This window comes from Arvicola amphibius, chromosome 17, assembly GCF_903992535.2.
Source record: "Arvicola amphibius chromosome 17, mArvAmp1.2, whole genome shotgun sequence".
Classification (NCBI taxonomy): Eukaryota; Metazoa; Chordata; class Mammalia; order Rodentia; family Cricetidae; genus Arvicola; species Arvicola amphibius.
In genome coordinates, this window is record NC_052063.2 from 36,749,743 (window position 1) to 36,771,425 (window position 21,683).

A 21,683-nucleotide genomic window follows, 5' to 3' on the forward strand; every position below is an offset into this window, starting at 1 on the left:
TTTCTCAAAGTTCAGAAATTCACAGGTGAATTCTGAAAGAATAATTCTGTTAACTTCTTGAGCCTCTTTCCTGCAGGAATAGTACATTCTCATCATAGAAATACCACAGAGAGCAGTGTCCTTCCTTTGATGATTAACATCAACTCAGGTCACGAAAGCCCCCCTCAGGTTAGCTGTCATGGAGCTAGTTCTCTTTCAGAGCACTTTGGGAACTCAAGTGACCAAGTAATAAAATAAACGAGTCCGAATGGGACAATGACATTGCTCTGACTCAGGAAATTATTCCTAGGCCTCTGCCCTGGATTAAACTGAAGTTCTGAGTTTAGCTTGGACATTTTAAAAGTACTTCAGAATTCAAATTACTTCTACAAAACCACCATTTCAGGTTTGGGGCTGAATCCCAATTGTGGGTCTTCCAGAATAAAATAGATGCTTTACAAAATAAAAAAAAAAATTAAAAAAATACTTTTTCATAGGTTTCAAGCTTATGTACATTTGAGAGTCGTTTGATACGTTGTTGGTTTAGTGCTGTAACACGTTGATATTTGACGAGCTTGTAACATGCCTGTATTAAAACTTGGGAGACTAAGACAGAAGGTTTGCAAATTCTAGGCCAGCCTGGGCCTCATCATGAGACCGTCGCAAAAAAGAACTATTATTGATTTGTTCATGAATTTTCTACTTATTTTTTGATTCCCCCATTCTTGTGTGAGGGATCACTGACACTCAGAATATTTAAAGATCTCTTCTGAGGGGGGCTGGAGAGATGGCTCAGCGGTTAAGAGCACTGTCTGTTCTCCCAGAGGACCCGGGTTCAATTCCCAGCACCCACATGACATAACAACTGTCTGTAACTCCAGTTTCTGGGGATCTGATACCTTCACACCAATCCACATAAAATAAAGTTAAATAAATTATTAAAAAATTATTTTAAAAAAGATCCTCTTTTGGTAGTGTTTTAGCTAATATTAATATATTAGGATTTTAGGAACCTAAGAAAAATACTGAAATTTTAACACTGCTGGTTGACTAACAGCACTTTGAAAATTTTTCAGGCAGTGACTTACTTTGAAGAATATTGATTTGAACGTTTTTGGCATTTTGTTTGTTTTTTTGTCCAGAATTCATTATTGCAAATACTTTAGATCACCTTCATGAGTTTCATTAGTTTGTAGTGTATGTAACAGTGTATTTAGAGATGGGTGCTGTTTCCTGTTCTGTACTGAGTTCATTTTCTCCTTTGTAGATGGCGATGCCCAGTCACTTAAAGAGCACCTTATTGATGAGCTGGATTACATACTGCTGCCAACCGAGGGCTGGAATAAACTTGTCAGCTGGTACACGTTGATGGAGGGCCAAGAGCCAATAGCAAGAAAGGTATATTTGAGAATAACTGAATACAAATATATTTTGTTAAGTAGCTCACATTGGTAATTTGATGTATTCTGAAGCCTTCTTAACTTACCGTAGGAGAAAAGTGAGGAAAACACTTTTGTGCACTAACAGCTGATAGCGCAGTATAGGAACTTAGCTGCACCCTCACCTCCTAAGGACAGTACTCGTGATTGGCTGATAGCGTAGTATAGGAACTTAACTGCACCCTCACCTCCTAAGGACAGTACTCGTGATTGGCTGATAGCGTAGTATAGGAACTTAACTGCACCCTCACCTCCTAAGGACAGTACTCGTGATTGGCTGGTAACGCAGAACTAGTATTTATTTAACAGCTGAGGACATGAGGACAAAAAGAGGGGCCACTTTTCTAATGGTGCACTGCTTCTTTCCAATTTAAAAACTAAACTAAAAGTTGAAGAAATGTTTTTAACAACATAAAATACTTTGAAAATGAAAATGTAATTTTTTTCAATCTTTTAAAGTTTTACAATTACACTTTAGAAATACTAAAAATGAACTTTTTAAGAACTAAAGTGGGTATTACTCTGGTAGAATACCAGATTTAAGGTAAATAAACTGACCTCATATGATTCTGATTTGTGTAATGTTAATACAGGTCATCGGTTTTGTGATTCTTGGAGAACTGGTGCTGACTTGCTGAGGGATAGCCGTGTAAATATGAAGTGGCACTGAAAGAGAAACCTCACTGTTCCTTTAAAATACTTTTATAATTTTACAGGAATGAGTATACAGTGTATTGTTACCCTCTTATGTCCCAAAACTCACTTTTTTATTGTTTTTTATTGCACTATACATTTTTCTTCACTCCCTTCCCTTCTCTCCTACCCTCCTCGGTGACCCCCATACTCCCAATTTACTCAGGAGATCTTGTCTTTTTCACCTTCCTATGTAGATTCATGTATGTCTTTCTTAGGGTCCTCAATGTTGTCTGGGGTTGTGGCTTGTAGGCTGGTTATTTTTTTTTTTTTTTTGCTTTATGTCTAAAAACCACTTATGAATAAATATATATTTGTCTTTCTGGGTTACCTCATTTCAATATAGTTTTTTTTCAAGATCCATCCATTTGCCTGCAAATTTCAAGATGTCATTGTTTTTACCACATTTTCATTATCCATTCTTTGGTTGAGGGGCATCTAGGTTGTTTCCAGGTTCTGGCTATTACAAATAATGTTGCTATAAACATAGTTTAGCACATGTCTTTGTGGTATGATTGAGCGTCTTTTGGGAATACACCCAAAAGTGGTTTTGCTGGGTTTTGAGGTAGGTTGTTTCCTAATATTCCATACTGATCAGTATGAAAATCACCATATTGATTTTTTTAAGCAGCTATACCAGCTTGCACTCCCACCAGCAATGCAGAAGTGTTTCCTTTACCCCACAACCTCTCCAGCATAAGTTGTCATCAGTGTTTTTGATTTTGGCCATTCTTACAGGTATAAGATGAAATCTCAGAGTTGTTTTGATTTGCATTTCTTTGATGACTAAGGATGCTGAACATTTCCTTAAGTGTCTTTCAGCCCTTTGAGATTCATCTGTGGAGAGTTCTCTGTTTAGGTCTGTACCCCATTTTTTTTTTAGTGGATTATTTGCTTTTTAGATGACCAATTTCTTGAGTTCTTTGTATATTTTGGAGATCAGACCTCTGTCTGTGGGGTTGGTGAAGATCTTTTCCTATTTTGTAGGCTGCTGTTTTGTCTTGTTGACCGTGTCCTTTGCTTTACAGAAGCTTCTCAGTTTCAGGAGGTTCCATTTATTAATTGTTTCTCTCAGTGTCTGTGCTGCAGGGGTTATATTTAGGAAGTGGTCTCCTGTGCCAATGCGTTCAAGTGTACTTCACTTTCCCTTCTATGAGGTTCTGTGTGGTTGGTTTTATGTTGAAGTCTTTGATATATGTGTGTGGCCTTGACAAAACTCAATTTTTAAAGAAAAGTGTGTATGTGTATTAAATTCTTTTCCTTATACATGGAGTACATTGTACACTACAAGTTCAGTATTTGTATTAGATCTATCAACAAATGCATTGCCTTTTTAAAATTCTTAGTCTTTTTTAAAGGACTTATGGGTTTTTGAAAACTAAGGAAATAAAAGTGAAAAGAGAGATTCATGGAAAGTTCACACAGTTATAAAGAAAAGTTTGAGAAGTCTGTTAGAAGTTTATACATTTGTTCTTAATAAGGTGAATCCAAAATTTTCAACATGTACTTTTTAAACTTTAATATACACAAAGTTGTCTGGAATTCTTACAGAAATTTATCTTCCCAGTGGTAGCACACACCTTTCATTCCAGTACTTGGCAGGTGGATCTCTGTGAGTTCGATGTCAGCCTGGTCTAGAAGAGCTAGTTCCAGGACAGCTAGGATTGTTACACAGAAAAACCCTATCTCAAAAAAACAAACAAAGCAATGCATCTTCCCTCCAAATTGATTCAGTAGGTTTAAGAAGTTACATTTTACTCTACCCTGATATAGAGAGAAAAGTTACTTCAAGAAATAAACACAGTAACTGTTCTTATGGAGTCTGATGTCCGTCTCTGAATTCTATCAATCTCTGGTTACATTAAAGAATCTATGGTACATAACAAAAGTAACTATGTTTGGGGGACTAAGTTTTTCAACTTTTCAACTAAAGTTAGTGTCAGGCACTCTGCCATAAATAAAATCAAGCTAACCAGAAAACAAGGAAATAAGCAAGAGATGCAGTGAGTGAGCCACTCTGGAAAAGAGACAGTAGACATAGACTGTAGGGACAGTTCATGGTGACAGTAGACATAGACTGTAGGGACAGTTCATGGTGACAGTAGACATAGACTGTAGGGACAGGTCATGGTGACAGTAGACATAGACTATAGGGACAGTTCATGGTGACTGTAGACATAGACTGTAGGGACAGGTCATGGTGACAGTAGACATAGACTCCTAAGAAACAGTTAATGGTGGCATGAGACATAGACTCCTAAGAAACAGTTAATGGTGACAATAGACTTAGTAAGCTCAAAAAATAAATAACTGGGAAGCAGCACAAAACTATTAAATAAGATCTCGACACTTCTGAAACTAATAATATAAACAATATACTTTACTTTTGAGTGTAATGGTAAAGAGAGCTGAAAAGTGAATTTTTAAGCCACTTGATGTTAAGTAGAAAATATGCAATGTAGAAATTATACCAAGGAACAGAATATCTTTAGAAAGTGAAGTTGTACTTGGTATAGTGACTAAGTTTAGTCACTGTAAGTACCTATCATTGGAATCTTAGGAGAGACAGGGAGTGGGGCAGGTAGGGCTAATACCTGAAGAGGAAATAGCTGAAGTAGTTCCCAAACTGAGAAAGTACCAAATTACAGAGTCAGGAAACACTGTTTCTCAGACTGAAATAATATAAACACATAATCAAAAGTTAACAAGACAAAATGATATTCCTCAATATTGTTAGACAAAAGGATGCATTGTCCTACAAAAGAGTAAGACAAAGAAATGGCTTCCTAGCAAACAGTGGAAGCCAGGAAGCAGTGCACTATTTTTAGTACTGCAAGAAAATAATTGGCAATCCAGGGTTCTATGTCCAAGGGAGGATTTTTCAAAAAGGAGCAGTTCTTTATCTTCCTGTGTATTTCCGGATGCTAACCCCCTAGTTTGGGAATACTGGTGTCTTCTACACCTGGTGTGACATATTTTAAGATTAAGATGGGAGATCATACAGTGTTTATCCCAGGTGTCTGTTAAGGACATGTGTGTATTCTAGGAAAGGGCCCCCCTGGCCAGTAAAATGAGTTCTAAGTGAGTCTTATGAAGCCATAGCCTAAAACTCGACAGAAACTTCTTGAGAAATCTTAACCCAGATAGGCCTAGCTAAACTGCCCACAGATTTTTGGCCCTCAGAAATGATGTGAGATTTTTGCAGTTAGTGAAGCCTTAAGATAATTCATCATGTGTCAGTAGGTTGTTCAAACTAGTTTAGGAACCTGATACTGGAGTATTAACAAACGGGAACTATGGTGGCTTTGGCTGTTCAGTGATCAGAAAATATGAGTATCCAAAAAGCCTAAAAGGCCGTGAGCAGACTGAGAATTTGCCGTTTGAGAAGGGTACCAGTGAAGACTTAGAGGAAGAGTAGGAAACCTTGGAAACTATGAGGAATATGATCTTTGTTGCAAATATCTCTACTACAAACTGAAAGATTTTTTAAAAAAAATAATGAATTTAGTGATTTGCCAAAGTGGTGCCTAATATCCATTTGTACTGCCTATTGTCTGTATATAAAGATAATGAGCGATTGATCAGATCCTGGGTCATCAGACAAATGATAGAAGGTATCCTGTGTGTTTCCAGGTCCTAGTGGAATTAAGCTAGAAATTAATAACAACAAGACACTTGATCCCCCAGCTATTTACAGCAGTATCATTTTAAATAATCAAAACAAGAGAAGAGATAAAAATCAAAATTTAAACTAAATCATAATAAAATACAACTTAAACAAATGGTTAAGCCAGACATGGTTCCTGCTGACGTGTGCCCCTGATCTCTGTTCAGTGTTGGGGGAGGAGATGGGCTGCTTGGTCACATAGTGAAACAGTTGGCATTTCTGCAGAAGAAAAGGGAGCAGGTCCGTCATTCTTAGGAGGACCTTTGCAACTAAATGCAAATAGTGGGAGAAATGAGACTGGAAATCAGTTTCTCAGGTCAAGAAAAGGAAATTTAATTTTATTGGAGAAATATTGTACTGTGGACTTTAGTGAAGCTAAACAAAGTTACAGTTTATAGATCTTAGGATGTTACTCAGATAGGAGTCTCAGTCCCAAGGTTTTTGTTGGTAAGAATATTTGATTCCTAGTTTTTTTATTATCAAATAGCTACAAGAAAATCTTAGTGAAAATCAGTATATTGTTACATTCTTAAACAGCGTGACTCTGTAAGAGGGCTCAAAAACATCTTGGTTAGAACTTAAAAGTTTTGCACTGGGAGTTAAGTTATTAAAATGTGAGACAAATGGTCTATAAAACTGCTGTAAAGATTTGCAACAAACATGATGAAGAGAACATATCTGAGAAAGCAAAGTCATGTTGGATTATCTAAGAAACTCAAGGTAAACTATTTAAAAACCCTGGATTGGAACAGTTTTTTTGAAAGTGAAATAGTTTTGTGATCCCCATACTGACTTTGATATGAGCTGCTGTTTCATGTGCGTTCTGTGCCTCCCTTTTGCCATATCTGTCTAACGTATCACATCTCAGGCCAATTACTATTTTCAGAAACAGTGTTCATGACTGAAATCCTACAGTTAACCTTTAGAAGAGCAAAAGGAAATATTCTTATTTCAAAGGTGAACCTAATATAAATACTTTATTGTCTTAGATTTTATTTCTTGCATGCTTGACAGCTTTTCTTTATTTTGTTTGTGTGCTGCATAGACTTACTAAGTACCCGTTTAGAGGTCAGACTAAGTCATTTTAGAGAGGGAAACAAATATATCTATTACAGGGACAGAGTGGTCATTTTAAAAGACATGTTTTAACATAAATAGTAATAACAGACCTTGTAGATACAGTTACCCAAAGCTTTGTAAGTTTTCCGTGTCCGAACACTGTTAAAAAGGTAGACTTCTGTCTGTATCTTTATTCATAGTGAAACTCATATATAGGAAATTGGTTTACAGTCATTTTGATTTAACTTAGGTAAATTTGTTGTTTATTGCATACCAAAATCTTAACAAATTAGTAGAATACCTTTCTAAACTGTTAATGTTTTAAATTGTTTATAATAGCTAATTATATTTCATTGAATATCTAGTTTTTCTGAGGCTTGTTAAAGATATGTATTACTATGAGAACTACATTGAGAGAATGCATACTAACCTGTTTTTGTTTTTTTAGGTGGTAGAACAGGGTATGTTTGTGAAGCACTGCAAAGTAGAAGTGTATCTCACAGAACTGAAGCTCTGTGAGAATGGAAACATGAACAATGTCGTCACCCGGAGATTTAGCAAAGCTGACACAATAGGTAATGCCCAGCCCTGTCCCGGGTCACTGTTTGTAGAGACTCAGTCCTGGTTCCTGGTTGTAGTCTGCCTACAGGTGTGTCATAAACACTGTACCATCTCAGCTTCCATGCATATCTCCTAGTTTAGAGTGGACTAGCTTAGTTTTTACTTTTTTATTAAATGAGTTGAATGTTTGTGTCATTTTTAATTTAAGAGAATCAAATTTTAAAATTAGCACTTGAACATTGCATGCCTTGTTTGTAACAACAAAATATAAATTTAAGTAGAACTTTAAGTATACCATGTTTCAATAAAATTGGCCAAGAATAGAGACTAAAAAGTCAATTGGGCCGGGCGGTGGTGGCGCACGCCTTTAATCCCAGCACTCGGGAGGCAGAGGCAGGCGGATCTCTGAGTTCGAGGCCAGCCTGGTCTACAAGAGCTAGTTCCAGGACAGGCTCTAGAAACTACAGGGAAACCCTGTCTTGACACCCCCCCCCCCCCAAAAGAAAGTCAATTGGTATTTTTTTCATTCCAGGTAAGTAGCCAAGACGGCAGGCTTGATGTTAACTACAGCATATTGAGGGGTTTTTGTTAATGAGTAAGCTTGAAAAAGGTAGTCTCGGGACTGGGGGTGGGGGTGGTGCTCACCTTTAAGCCAGGCACTCGAAAGGCAGAGGTAGGCAGATCTCTGTGTGTTTGAGGCCCGCCTGGTCTACAAAGCAAGTTCAAGTTCCAGAACAGCTAGGACTGTTACTCAGAGAAACCCTGTCTCGAAAAAAACCTTAAAAGAGAGAGAGAGAGAGAGAGAGAGAGAGAGAGAGAGAGAGAGAGAGAGAGAGAGAGAGAGAGAGAGAGAAATAAAAAGAAAAACATAGTCTCAACTATCAGTGGACCTAGTTCTCTATATAGCTTTGTATAAAACTTGACATTGATTTGAGCACATTAAAATTTTAATTATACATATTATACATGTTAATAGCTTTAATTATGAAATGTTCATACATGTGTGTGATAGAATGACATTCACCCCCATTAACCTCTCTTCTGATACCTTTATAATGCACAGTGCTAAAAAATATGAACACATTTATCTTCAAATAAAGTATTTATTTAAAAGATAGTAGTAATGGTGATCTTATTGGAAAATACAAATAATAGAGAAACGTGACATGCAGAACTCAGCATGCCAGAGAAATTAGTGTATTGTGAAGTTGGCACTGTCACTAAGAACACTGACTGAAAGAAAATGAGGGGTGATAGCTACACTGTAACCATGGTTTTATAAGGATAAGTATTTAGAAGGCAGCTGGACCAGTTTAGCAAAATAGTAAATCATCATGTATGGTTTGTGACCTCTCCTGCCACAGGCTCTTAGCCAGGTTTACAGCACCAAGCATGACTTTGCCTAACTCTAACAGCCCTTAAATCAAGTGGGATGGCTGTTGGTTACCTGTAACTGCAAGGTGTTCTTATGCTATTGCTCTCAAGGGCTTATCATGGCTGGGTAAGGCTGTTGGACAATTCTCCCTCAGCTACCTACATATCACCTTGTGGATCTTTACAAGCCAACTAGAGATCGATAGCTGCCTGGAATATAAATAACTACATGTTAGTATAATTAGTAATCATCAAATCTCTAGCAAGTTATAAATTTTAACAGAAATGTTATAGAAAATCTGAGTCCATCAGATACCTTTTTTGATAATTATTTTACTTAAAACTCATGAAATCAGCAATTTTAATTTCTGCATTAGGAAGTTTTTGCATTAAGTACTAAACAAAAATTTATAGAGGATAAATGTAATATATACAGAATATCTGTTCAAAAAGTTTGATCTTACATAGATTTTAACCCATATACTTTAAATATTCTAATACTTTTTATGGCTACAGGCATGGAATATGTCTTAATATTGTAAATGAACTGAATTTTTGGTAACTTGAAATTTCTTATTGTTAAATGGATGTTTTTCAAACTGCTTGGAATTGGGATAATAAGCAAAAGATTGTGTGTGTGTGTGTGTGTGTGTGTGTGTGTGTGTGTGTGTGTGTGTGTTTTCCCTTTGGTCTTTAAAAACCTTAATTGAAACTAATTTTTTTTAAAGTCTGTTGTCTACCTAGAATTAGGAAATTAAATTCCAATCTTGTGTTTCTAAGTTAATAAAATAGTCTGTTTTCTGCTTACTACCCACATGATAGTGAAATGATAGCAGTAGACAGTTTGAAATGGTTTAGAATATTAGGGCTTAAGTACTTGCCTTTGACTCTTTTACTCTCTAAATTGCTGTAATTGGGCGCTGAGTGTCCAATTAAATTCAACTTCATATGTTTCAGGGCTAACCACTAAGGACACAATTTGTTCTAAACCTACTAAAAACTGCTTTTTAAATAAAAATTAATAAAATTGGTTGACATTCATAAGTAAATATTCCTACAAGAAATGTTCTTCACAAATTTCTGTTTTGTGTATTTAAAAAAATGTTCATTTATTTCATGAGTAATAGGGTGAGAGTGATGTGTGGAAAATACATGCTTAGTCCCTCAGCTCGTCTCCAGTGCTTGACACTCACACAATCCCAGCCACTGACTCCCTGTTGTCTTCCACTGTCATTGGTTTTTATTTATTTATTTAGAAATCGATTGCTGCAGATAGGCAGGGCAGCAGGCTAAGGAGCATCAAGAGCAATGGCTGCCGTTATCTTTAGCTGTACCTGCCGTCTCAGTTAACACGTGTTGTTTTCAGCCTCCTCTCTATTCATTCTCGGGCACACTGCAGCAGGGCTAACTCTCTCTATTCATTCTCGGCACACTGCAGCAGGGCTAACTCTCCTTTTACTCTTCCTCTCGTGGTCTCTGGTGAGTTCCTCACTGCCAAGTCGAGTGATGATTTAAAAGTCTCCCATTTTCTTAACCAACCAGCAAAATTTAACATCGTACACTACTTGTCTAGAAACACCACCAGTTCCTTAATTGGAAGGTATTGGTATCTTCATACTTGGCCTCCTCTCCCTTGGTCCATCTCTGTTTTGTTTTTTGGTTTTTTTAATTAACTTCATCTGATTTCCTGGCATAAAATATTAATGTTCAACTGAACACTGTTGATTCCAGTTTCAGCCACCTTGTATCTTCATTTATGTATGTTAAGAGTTATAGTTATACATGAAGTTAGACTCTTCCCTAGCCCGCAACCCTCTACTTCACATTCTTCCCATCTTGGTAATCAGTTTCTCCGGTGAAAAGTATGGTTGTCTCAGGCCAACAGTGTGGCTCATCAGGTGGAGTTGTACTTGAGCCACCCTGGAGCTCACATGGTGGAAAGAGAGAACCGACTCATTCAAGTTATCCTCTGATGATGACACCCTCGCATGCACATGCTTCCTCACACACAATCAATATGCACACACTAGATATATGTAACAATCATCTTTATTTTAAAAGGAGTCTATAAGAAAAAAATGGAATGTTTGGATTGTTTTTGCCATCCTACACCTAATCTCATAGCATATCTTGGGAATATATTCTTATTCTTTGATGTAAGATATTCATTAAATTGATTGCATTGTGAATATGAATATTTTCTAATGTTGGTCTTTTTATCATTCTTTTGTTTCTGCTTTCTTTTGTAGTCTAATTCCTCAAATAAACATCTATCAGTGTTAAAATTACCATTTCCCTTTAAAAACACATAGCTGGTCTATGTATTTGCTTATATGATTTTGCTCTTTTATTCTTATTTTATAAATCTATAATGTTTAGACTGGTAAGCATTTACCTCTTTGTAATTAATATGCCTTTTTTTAAAAAAATATATTGTATTTACATATCTTCCCTTCTTAAATCTTAGATACAATTGAAAAGGAAATAAGAAAAATCTTCAATATTCCAGATGAGAAGGAGACTAGATTGTGGAACAAGTATATGAGTAATACATTTGAGCCGCTGAATAAACCAGATAGCACCATTCAGGATGCTGGCTTATATCAAGGACAGGTATTTTTGGCAATAATTTTTTTAAAGATTTATTTATTTATATTTTATTTGTATGTGTGAGTACCTGCGAGTATGTCTGAACCATGTACATGTCTGGTGCTCATGGAGACCAGAAGAGAGCATTGGATCCCTTAAAAATGGAACTGGAGTTACAGGTGGTTGTTAGCTGCCTAATTTTTAGGGTGCTGGGAACTGAACATAGGTCCTCTGCAAGAGCAACAGATCTTCTAACTGCTGAGCCATTTCTCCAGCCCAACAGGAATGCTTATTTTAAATGCAGCTTTTAAATTATTTTTGCCTTTAAAAACTTTGTAAATATTGTGTAATACATGATGAGTCTATCTCTGGCTACCTCTTTCTAACTCTTCTCTGTCCTCATTGGTCAATAATTGTAATTTCTAGTTTCCTTGTTGAGCTTGGAAACACTCTACTTCTTAGGAATGTTTTCACTGAAAACAGCTAATTTTGTAAGATAGATCAGCGCACTTCATAAGGATCAAATAGTCTTTTGTCTCTACTGGCCATATGTAAGTCTCTGTTGCAACTGTGACTCTCCCATTGTAATGGTATAAAAGCAGCCATAGGTGTTGCACAAAGAAGCAGAGACAGCTGTATCACAACTAAACTGGTTTAACAGCTGTAGGCTTAGGGAACCTTAGCTTGTCTAGCGCTGTTGGGCCTATCAGCTCCCATTCGATCTTCCCTTTTGGTATAGTCTAAAATAATTAAATATAGTGAGGAATTACACATACATATGTAGTGTTTAATTACAATTAGCAACAGAATCTACCTTGTAGCTATCTCTCCTAATTTCTATTCCTTTCCCAGCCCTTGTCTTTCATAGTCAACATGCCTTGTTACCTCCAGTTTCTTACATATTAACCTAGTCTTACTTCACTAGACTATTCATTCTAAGATGTAAATCTCTTTGCCTGGCTCCGGCAAGGTTATGAAGTCCAGACTCTTTAACCAATGTACAGGTCATGGTTTAGCCCTTTGTCTGGCTGTCTATCTTTAGACTATCCTTGTCTTTTGGTTGCCATAGTATTCCTACAGTGAGCTTTTGAATGCATTGTTCATCTGCCTGGTGTACCATTCTTCCCATTTCCCTGCATCGATCCCGTAAAAAATTATTTTAACCATCAGGTTGCATCAATTTATCCTCCAAGTTTCAGCCCCAGACACAGCTCTTCACCTGTCCTTATTTCATCAGTACCCACTTACCTGCATCAGGAAGAATTTCTCCCTACTTCCTGTGTGTAGTGAGGAGCAGACGGGGGCCAGGCAGTTTCTTTATTAGCCAATGGGAGTCCTCCATCACCTGTGTTGATTTATTGGTATCTTTTAAAAATATACTAAGTCTACAGTTCCTATTTTAATTAGAGTCTGTCGTTTTAATTACTAGTACCTAATACAGTGACTGGTGATTCCATGTGTAGATAACTTTTTTCTGTCAGTTTATTTGAAAATTACTATTAATATCAATCATATAGTTATTTTAAAAACTCAGAGAAACTGAGATGAATTGTTAGTAAATATTTGCTATATATCATGTATTATACTAGACTATCAAAGACAGTTTGGTTAGCTAGGGAACTAGTCGGGTGTTCCAAGTCTTACTACGCAAGCCTAAGGACCTGAGTTTGATCCCCAGCTGGGGAACTAGTCCATTGTGCTGAGTGCTTGCTATGCTAGCGATGGAGACAAGAAAACCCTGGGGTTCCTAGTTGAAGCAGCCTCATGTAATGGGCAAACCTAGGTTCCAGTGAGACCCCCGTCCTCAGAGAGCAGGTGACTCACTATAGTGACTCAATGATACCTGAGGCTGACCTTGGCTGCACAGGCTTATGCCCACACACACGCTCACCTGTACACATTCATTAAAATCTTTTTTAAAATTTTTTATTTATTTACTTATTTATTATGTATACAACATTCTGCCTCCATGTGTGCCCGCACACCAGAAGAGGGCACCAGATCTTATTACAGATGGTTGTGAGCCACCATGTGGTTTCTGGGAATTGAACTCAGGACCCCTGGAAGAGCAACCAGTGCTCTTAACCACTGAGCCATCTCTCCAGCCCTTCATTAAAATCTTTTAAAGAAAGAAAGAAATGGTGACATTAGCCATTTAATTAATGATTTTCAAACTTATTTTAGCCATTCTTAAGTGAAACTGAAATTCATTATTCACAGTAGGAGAATTGCCTGGTTGAAGATCGTATAAGACATAATCTCCTTCACAGCTAATGAGTTCCCTTCATCTTCCACTGGACACGAACCTCTGCCCTGATTACCCTCTATTGGTACTTGCAGTAGGAACGTAATTGGAAATTGTGTAGAGTTAATTCAGTCAGTATTTTAGGGGCCTTATGAAATGGACATTATTTTCCCCGCACATAGAGAAAATGTAGTCTTATAAATTATAGTTAAAGAATTTGATATTCTTGATGATACACTTTGTCCAATTGAAGATAAGACTTGGGTGACAAAATTAAGCTAGTTTAATAAGATTAAATATTTGTGAGGACTTACTTGTTCATTTGGGAGGAGGTATGTTTCAAAGAATATAAATTAAGATTTTCAAATAAAGAAAACTGTGCGTGTTCTGTGTGTACAGAGACCAGAGGCGAGTATCAGTGTCAGCTTCCCTATTAATATACCTTCTTTCTTTGATAGGACTCTCACTGAACCCAAAGCTCGCTGTTTCAAGTTCCCACAGCCCACCCCACCCAGTGCTGGGTTATAGACATGTGTACCACGGTCAGCTTTTGTGTGTGCATACCAAGCACGCACAGCAGGCACTCTTGGCTACTGAGCCATCTCCCAAGCCCAAGAAACACTATCCTGCCCTCTCCACCTTTACTGTGTGTTAAAGCACCCTAATTGGAAACACTATCCTGCCCTCTCCACCTTTACTGTGTGTTAAAGCACCCTAATTGGAAACACTATCCTGCCCTCTCCACCTTCACTGTGTGTTAAAGCACCCTAATTAGAAACGAGCATGGAATTGGGGAGATGGCTCAGTGCTCAGTGTGTGCTGCTCTTGAAGAGGACCTGAGTTTGGTTCTCAGCAACTGTGTGGGTGACTTGCAATCACCTGTACCTCCAGTTCCAGAGGGTTCAGTGCCTTGCCTGGCCTCTGTAGGTTCCTGGACTTGTGTGCATTTCCCAGTACATACACAAAACTGTATATTACTCAAAAATAAACAGATTAAAAATTTAAGAGAGAAATACAGTACAAAAGCATTTACCTCCCCATACTGGTATATTTTTTCCTGTCTCCCTTTGATGTGTGTATAATTTAAATTTGGAATTTTTCTTAAATTTTAACAATAAGCAAAAAATTATTTAGAAAATGATCTGAATAAAGAAAATTATTTAAATAAAGGAGTGAATTTTATTCTTGTGGTTTATTAATACTATGTGTAGCTATAAAATGTGTAATTTTAAGTAAAAATGCTATTAAATATTAAAATGTTATCGCTAAATGATAATGCATAACTTTGGGAATTTTTATAGCTGAAATTTCTTGTTTTAAAATTTCTCCAGAAGTCCCTAATATTTATGAATATGTGGATATGGTTTATGTATGTCTCTATAGTTGCAAGTTGTAGTAAAGAAAATCTTTTAAGCTAAGAATCACTCAATAAATTCTACTTAATAAATCTTTGAAAATATATACATCCTATTAAAATGATAATTAGAAAATTGAGATAATGGATAAACTGGTAGGTAAGGAGAACATCAAAGGGGTCAGGATGGTAGGTGCTTGGTGCAACACACATTGAGTGTATGAAATCCATTAGTCAAAGGCAACTTTAGTATTTATTCAACATGAATGCTGTCTCAACAAGTTACGTGAATTTTTTAATGAGTATTTTAATGTTAATTACATTTCACAATTTATATTTTATCCATTATATTTTATCTATTTCATTCTTTGTGATTATGGTCAAAAGCCAATTTATAAATGGTCTGGAAACACGTAGTCCTCCACGGAGAGTTGCTGTGAGGATGCAGGACAGCATGCAGAATTGCAGCCAGTCATTTGCAGTGTACTGTATTTCAGTTCATGTTCTCTTGCACTGTAGATACCATGAAAATTTTGATTTTTAATTTCTCCTTAATAATATCACAAGTTAATAAGTATTTGTAAATTAAGATTTTCTTCTTTACATGATTCATCCCTAACAAAAAAAATAGAAGAAAAGGCCTCTTTATTAACCTGGAACATAAAAAGGAAAGGTGTTAGGGATGTTTTGAGAAAATAAAAAAAAAAAGTATAGTTTCTGATATGCAGGCAGAACACTGTATACATAATAAATAAATCTTTTTTAAAAAAGTATAGCTTTATCTTGTCATGGGTCTTTTATTGACCTAGATGATTTTTGTCATTTTGAGACAAGTTGCAACAGGGTACTTCAGTTACTGTAATTTGATTATGGATTCTTAGCAGTGTGACTATCAGTTATGTCCTAAAAGTTTTCATAATTTAAGACTGGCAAGATGGATCAGTGGGTAAAGGCACTTGTTGCTAAGTCTGACTGAGGCCCATGCACGCTGGAAGAAAAGAAATGACTTCCACAAATTGTTCTCGCATCTCCATGTGTGATCAAGGCACATGTATGCCCATAGAGCATGGGTGCCTACACACATAGGCAGTCATACATACTATAAAGAAATACATAAATGTAACAAAAACTATTTCTAATAAAGATTTCAGAATTTACAGAAATAATGTAAATGAATACTAACTTCAAATTATAAGTCATCTATAGTTTGGGATTTTGCTACTGTTTATCAATAATATTTGCATAATAATTAAATCATGATAGAGCCACTGATAAAGAGAACATCTGTGTCCTGTGTTTACAATTTAAAAGCATCATGTTAAACACATAAACAACTTATGACCGGTCTATTATTTGACTTACTTACACTTTCTTGAAGTTACAGAAACTGATTTTTTTTCCTTTTTTTTTTCTTCTTTCCTATCAACACTGGCTTTTATTTCAGACCATTTTGTCTGTTGCATCCTTAAATAATCAGTTACTTTAGTTCCTTATCAGCTTATCTCCTAAAACTGTCTGACTTCATAGCTGTGCACAAACACCCTTTATTGTGTCGTGTTTGCAGGTGTTAGTGATAGAACAAAAAAATGAAGATGGAACGTGGCCAAGGGGTCCTTCTGCTCCTAAGTAAGTGCTTCTCTTGGGGTTTGTTGCATGATGTTGAAACGTGGATTCAGACACTTAAGTCCAAAATGAGAGCAAAGCCTGACTGAATGTCGCAATGCATATATCCCTTATCTTTTATACTGTGTTCTTGGAGACCTTTTCTAAGTTTACACTTAGATTAATATGGTACAAATTTAAAACCTTCAAGGTAAAATCACTTTGAGAATAAATCATAGTGTAATAAATGTTGTGTATAATATAGTCAGATCCTTAAGTATTTTGCTTTGTTCTTTTGAAGTATTTTTGTGGTGTTGAAGTACACCTGTTAGGGAAATGCTTCTTTTGTGAGACAGCCTGAGTGCGAGTTGTGTCTCCATTGTACAGACGTCTTAGTATTTCAGTGTCTAAGTAGACAGTGTCTGGAGTATGAGTTGCTTTTGATGGTAAATGAAGGAGAGTTGAGAATCTTTTCAAAATTGTAAGATCTATACTGTATTATGAAAAATACTTAAACCTATTTATATTACAACACATAAGCTTCAAATCTCTGAGAAGTGATACATGAGTCTATAGTTGTTCTATTTCTGTAGCCTACAGAGACCCTTTATATCACACCAGGTTCGTTCTGCAAGTACTGTGCTAAGTGAGATAAATGAGAACTACGGGTAGCTTCATATCTACTCACATTTCCTTGATGCCAGATAAGTTCGAGGAAAATTTAATTTTCTGTAACTCAGAATTTCAGGTACTCTGAGGGATTGTAGATCTGAATTTTGAAAAATTTCAAAAATAATGATTTGAAATTAAATTACTAATATATTAGGTGCAGACATAGCAAATTTGTAAAAACAAACAGCCTTGCCACTTGATTACAGATTTTCTTCCTAAGGAAATACACCTTCAGTAAGAATGTGCAGTGTTCATCTTACGTGCAGTGTTTATTGGTGTTGTTATTGTTCTGATTTTTTATGAGTTGTTGCCTAAATATATTAATTATGTAAAGGTGTGTATTGCTCAATGCCCTGCTTAGTTGGATATAAGGGTAGAATTTTGAGTAAAACCAAACTTTTTATTGAAAAAAGTCAAAGCGTGTGAATTGAATCATGGATTTCTTAACAGGTAGAGATTTGGAAATTATGGACTTTTTGAGAATATTCACTTTAGTGTTTAATCAAAACCACTGTTTTTGTTTTTCTCACTTACGTTTAGATTGCTATATATTTGCTGAATCTTGAAACAGTTTTTGAAATAGTAAAATTGACTGAGTTACATACTCAAATATCACGAGTTCTAAAGTTTGAGAAACCTTTTCTGTATAGAATTGATGGCTTCACCTGGCTCTCTCCTCTTTCCATTCCTCCTTTTGTTATTAAAAAACAACAACAAGGGGCTGGAGAGATGGCTCAGTGGTTAAGAGCACCACCTGCTCTTCCAAAGGTCCTGAGTTCAATTCCCAGCAACCGCATGGTGGCTCACAACCATCTGTAATGAGATCTGGCGACCTCTTCTGGCATGGAGGCAGAATGTTGCACACATAATAAATAAATAAATAAATAAATAAATAAATAAATAAATAAATAAATAAATAAATAAATAAGTCTTAAAAAAAAAAACTACAACAAGGTGTTGCCTGTTGCCTAGACGACCTTGGACTCGGAGCTCTGGCAACACTCTGTCTCAGCTCCCTGAAGTTAGGACTATATGCTATAGACCAAGTCTATTTTCAGTCCAAATCTGTTTTCCCCATTTTAATTTGTTTAGATAGCTGAAATACTGCTATTATGTCAGATTAAAAAACAATTTCTCAATGCCTAATACACCATACTGTTGTATTAAATATTGGCGAATGAAAGTGTAGTCCTGGAGTTGGATGAAGTACAGCTAGAGGACCTACCTGGTTAGTAAGGGTACTAGCAAAGAAGGTTAAGTATCATTTAATCTAAAACAGAAATACACGATAATGTATCTCTGTTGTCACAATGATTTACTAGAATATAAAACATTTGATGTTTTCACTTGAGTATAAAAAGATTCCTAGAAAGCTAATGATAAAAGAAAATTCTCCTAGTTTAAGAAAGCCTATGTAGCAAAAATCAGTAGCAGTAAACATTGTTGTCCATTGTGAAATTTAAGCACCATTCAATTAAGACAGAAGATAGATAAATTCACGATTGACACATAATCCAAAAGGACCTTAACACTAATGATCAAATAATCTACTTGAAAATCTAGATGGGAAGAGCAAACCAAATGGTTGTTTAGTGCCAAATAATCTGGCCTGAAAACATACATCTAAGTGACATATGGAATGTATGTATATACAAATATAGTAACAATTAATGAAAGATGGGGCTGTAAATTTAAAGGAAAAGAGAGGGTTTGAAGTGAGGAAAGAGAAGGGGAAGATGTTGTAATTACATGATAATCTCAAAAAAAAAAAAAAAAAAAAAAGTCTAGATCAGCAAACTGCTGGAAGCTGTGAAAACTGAGCCAGTTGGCAGTAGGTCTTTTTTCCTGCCAGGGGCCAGTGATCTTTTCTCAGGAGGATAACTGATCGAGACCTTCAGTGTTGTGGGGCGTGGGATCTGAGGCTCTGCTGATGTGGCACACTGCCTTAGCGTTGTTAGCACAGAGATATGATCGTATTGAGGCAGAGTTTTATTTAGATGGAAGCGAAAAGCTTGTATTTATTTTATGAGCCATACATCTGTGAACTCTGGTTTATATTAGTACTGAACTGTGTAGAAAATTAAACAACATAAATGTGAATAAGGATGCATGAATTTATTTGGTAGACTACTGAGAATTAGTGCAATGCTAAGTAAAAGACCCCTGATGTCACACTAGCAGAAACAAAAAGGCAAATGAGTGAGCTGAGAAAGACATGTCCAGCTTAGGATGTGACCCATAGTAGTGTGTTACCTACCACCTGGCAGTTAGGTTGTTCAAACATCTGGATGTGTTCTCTGGAGAATAATCTGCCATATAATACTTTGAGTGCAGAATGAATGCATTTATGAGACCCGTAGTGGGCAAGAGTAAAAGAACAAATAGCAGGTAAGTAACATCAAATTGGACACAATGACACCCAGCAGAAATGAGTAGGGAAACCAACTGTTATGAAGCAGTCTACTGGAGTTCGCTATAGAGAGATTTGCAGACAGGGCATCTCTGCATGAGCTTCCAGGTTCTCATTTTCACCACAGGCATCTTTGCCAGAGATTGCAATCGTAACCCCTGTTGGAAATGTTTTCACTCCCTTTAGCTGTTTGCCTTTCTCCCTTTTCATGGTTACAGAGGCAGAGGGCCAGCCTCACCCATGATAGGGAGTTTTGGAGGACACTTGAAACAGACATTCTATCTGAGACAAGGGGGTGTCATTATTCCTAAAGATTGCTCTCAACAAACTCATACAACAGTGTGCAAGTTTAGTTTATAATACATATGAGCAGTCAGGTTTGCTTTGCTTTGGTTTTACAGGTTTTGTTTGGGGTTTTTTAGGGATGTCTTAGGGTTTTTATTGGTCTGATAAAACACTGAGACCAAAAGCAGCTTGAGGAGGAACTCAAAAAAGGAACCAGGAGGCAGGAAGTGGAACAGAAGTGTCCTGCAAGGCTTGTTCCGCTTTCGTTCATGCTGTCTGTGACTACCTGCCCAGGGTTTGCACGACCCCCAGTAAACAGAGCCTGCACACATCAATCATGAATGCAATACAGATTTGACTGCCGTCAAGTTTTATCAGGCCCATTTTGATCATATTGAAACCATTAACATTTATGTTAAACCTTAAATTTTAGGGGCCACTTGAAGAAATGTTAAATACTATAAATATTAATAAGTAAATATAATTTTACTTAAAACATCTAAATATATTTTAATTAACATGGAAAGCAACCTAAAATCTGTTAGAAGCCACTCAAAAGCCAGGTAGTAGTGATACATGCCTTTAGTCCCAGCACTTGGAAGGCAAAAGCAGGTGAATCTCAGTGAAATCGAGGCCAGCCTGGTCTACAAACTGAGTTCCAGGACAACTCGGGAGTGTTACACAGAGAAACCCTGTCTCTAAAAACCAAAAAAGGAAAAAAAACCAAACCACTAAAAAGCTATTTTAATTAATTTCCTACTAAATATCACCATACAGTTTGATGTTTTGATGTGTCCACGTGCGCACACATACATACATACATATATATATGCATATATATTATATATGTATAATATTCTATGCTTATTAGTTGCTTTATTGCATGTATAATCCAGTTTTGAGTATCCAATTTCTTACACTTCACAAAACAGTATTTTCCAGTTATACCTTTAGAAAGTTTTATTCTCTTTTAAAAGAAAAATTGGTACTTTTGTCTGCTTTGCAAAGGCAAGAGTGTTAGGGACTGATCCTAATTGATCTAAATGATTGGAAATGCATGGATAGCTAAGTCTATGTTACCTTAACATAAGAAATTTTAAGGTAAAATAATTGTGGAAGCCTTGGGGTTCCTAAAAGAAGAGAAAATTCCATCAGTAAGTTAACGCTTACTTAACAAAAATGAAGAAAGAAAGGAGGGAGGGAAAGAAATGGAAGTTAGTGCTTTATTCCTGAGCTGTCGCTCTGAAATGTGAGCGCCCTAGATTTTTGACTGTATTGAACTATTGTATCTTTTTCTCTGTTGCTTCATTTAGGTGTAATAATTTAAAGCATTTTGAAGTAATTGCACTTATATAACAAGAAAACTAAATTGGTTTTCTGGGATAATAAAAATTCCTTCTTGTGAAGATAACATTTGAATTTAATTCATTAATTTCCATTATTACTTAATAATGCTGATAAAAGGACATGTGAGAAGATAGTAGAAAGAGGTTCAAAGCCATTGATAGTTCTGTGTTTCTATGGACAAGTAAATAACAGGAATTTATCATTAACCAGTTAAAGCTTGTGTGACTGAAGATAGTCATGCCAATAATTCTTTTTGTGACTGATTTGCTTGCTTGTTCATGTATGCATTACATGTTTGCCTGGTGCCTGCAGAGGTCAGAAGAGGACATTGGATCCCCTTGGCATGGAAGTAAGGCATGGTAGTGAGCCCTGATGTGGGTGTTAGTAGGAGCCTGTGTCCTGTAGAC

At 36.3% G+C, this 21,683-nt stretch overlaps 1 protein-coding gene across 3 annotated transcripts in view; it reads left to right on the forward strand.

The window, feature by feature from the left end:
* Nucleotides 1–21,683, forward strand: part of Usp15 (ubiquitin specific peptidase 15) — a 93,901-nt gene that overhangs the window by 19,680 nt on the left and 52,538 nt on the right. For 2 of the 3 annotated variants that reach the window (XM_038314670.1, XM_038314671.1), the window contains exons 3-6: nucleotides 1,247–1,377; nucleotides 7,286–7,412; nucleotides 11,240–11,385; nucleotides 16,525–16,586. In XM_038314670.1, the coding sequence (XP_038170598.1) occupies nucleotides 1,247–1,377; nucleotides 7,286–7,412; nucleotides 11,240–11,385; nucleotides 16,525–16,586 (466 nt within the window). Of the gene's footprint in view, nucleotides 1–1,246; nucleotides 1,378–7,285; nucleotides 7,413–11,239; nucleotides 11,386–14,064; nucleotides 14,562–16,524; nucleotides 16,587–21,683 lie in introns of those variants that run through there. The other variant, XM_038314673.1, reaches the window with a different exon arrangement.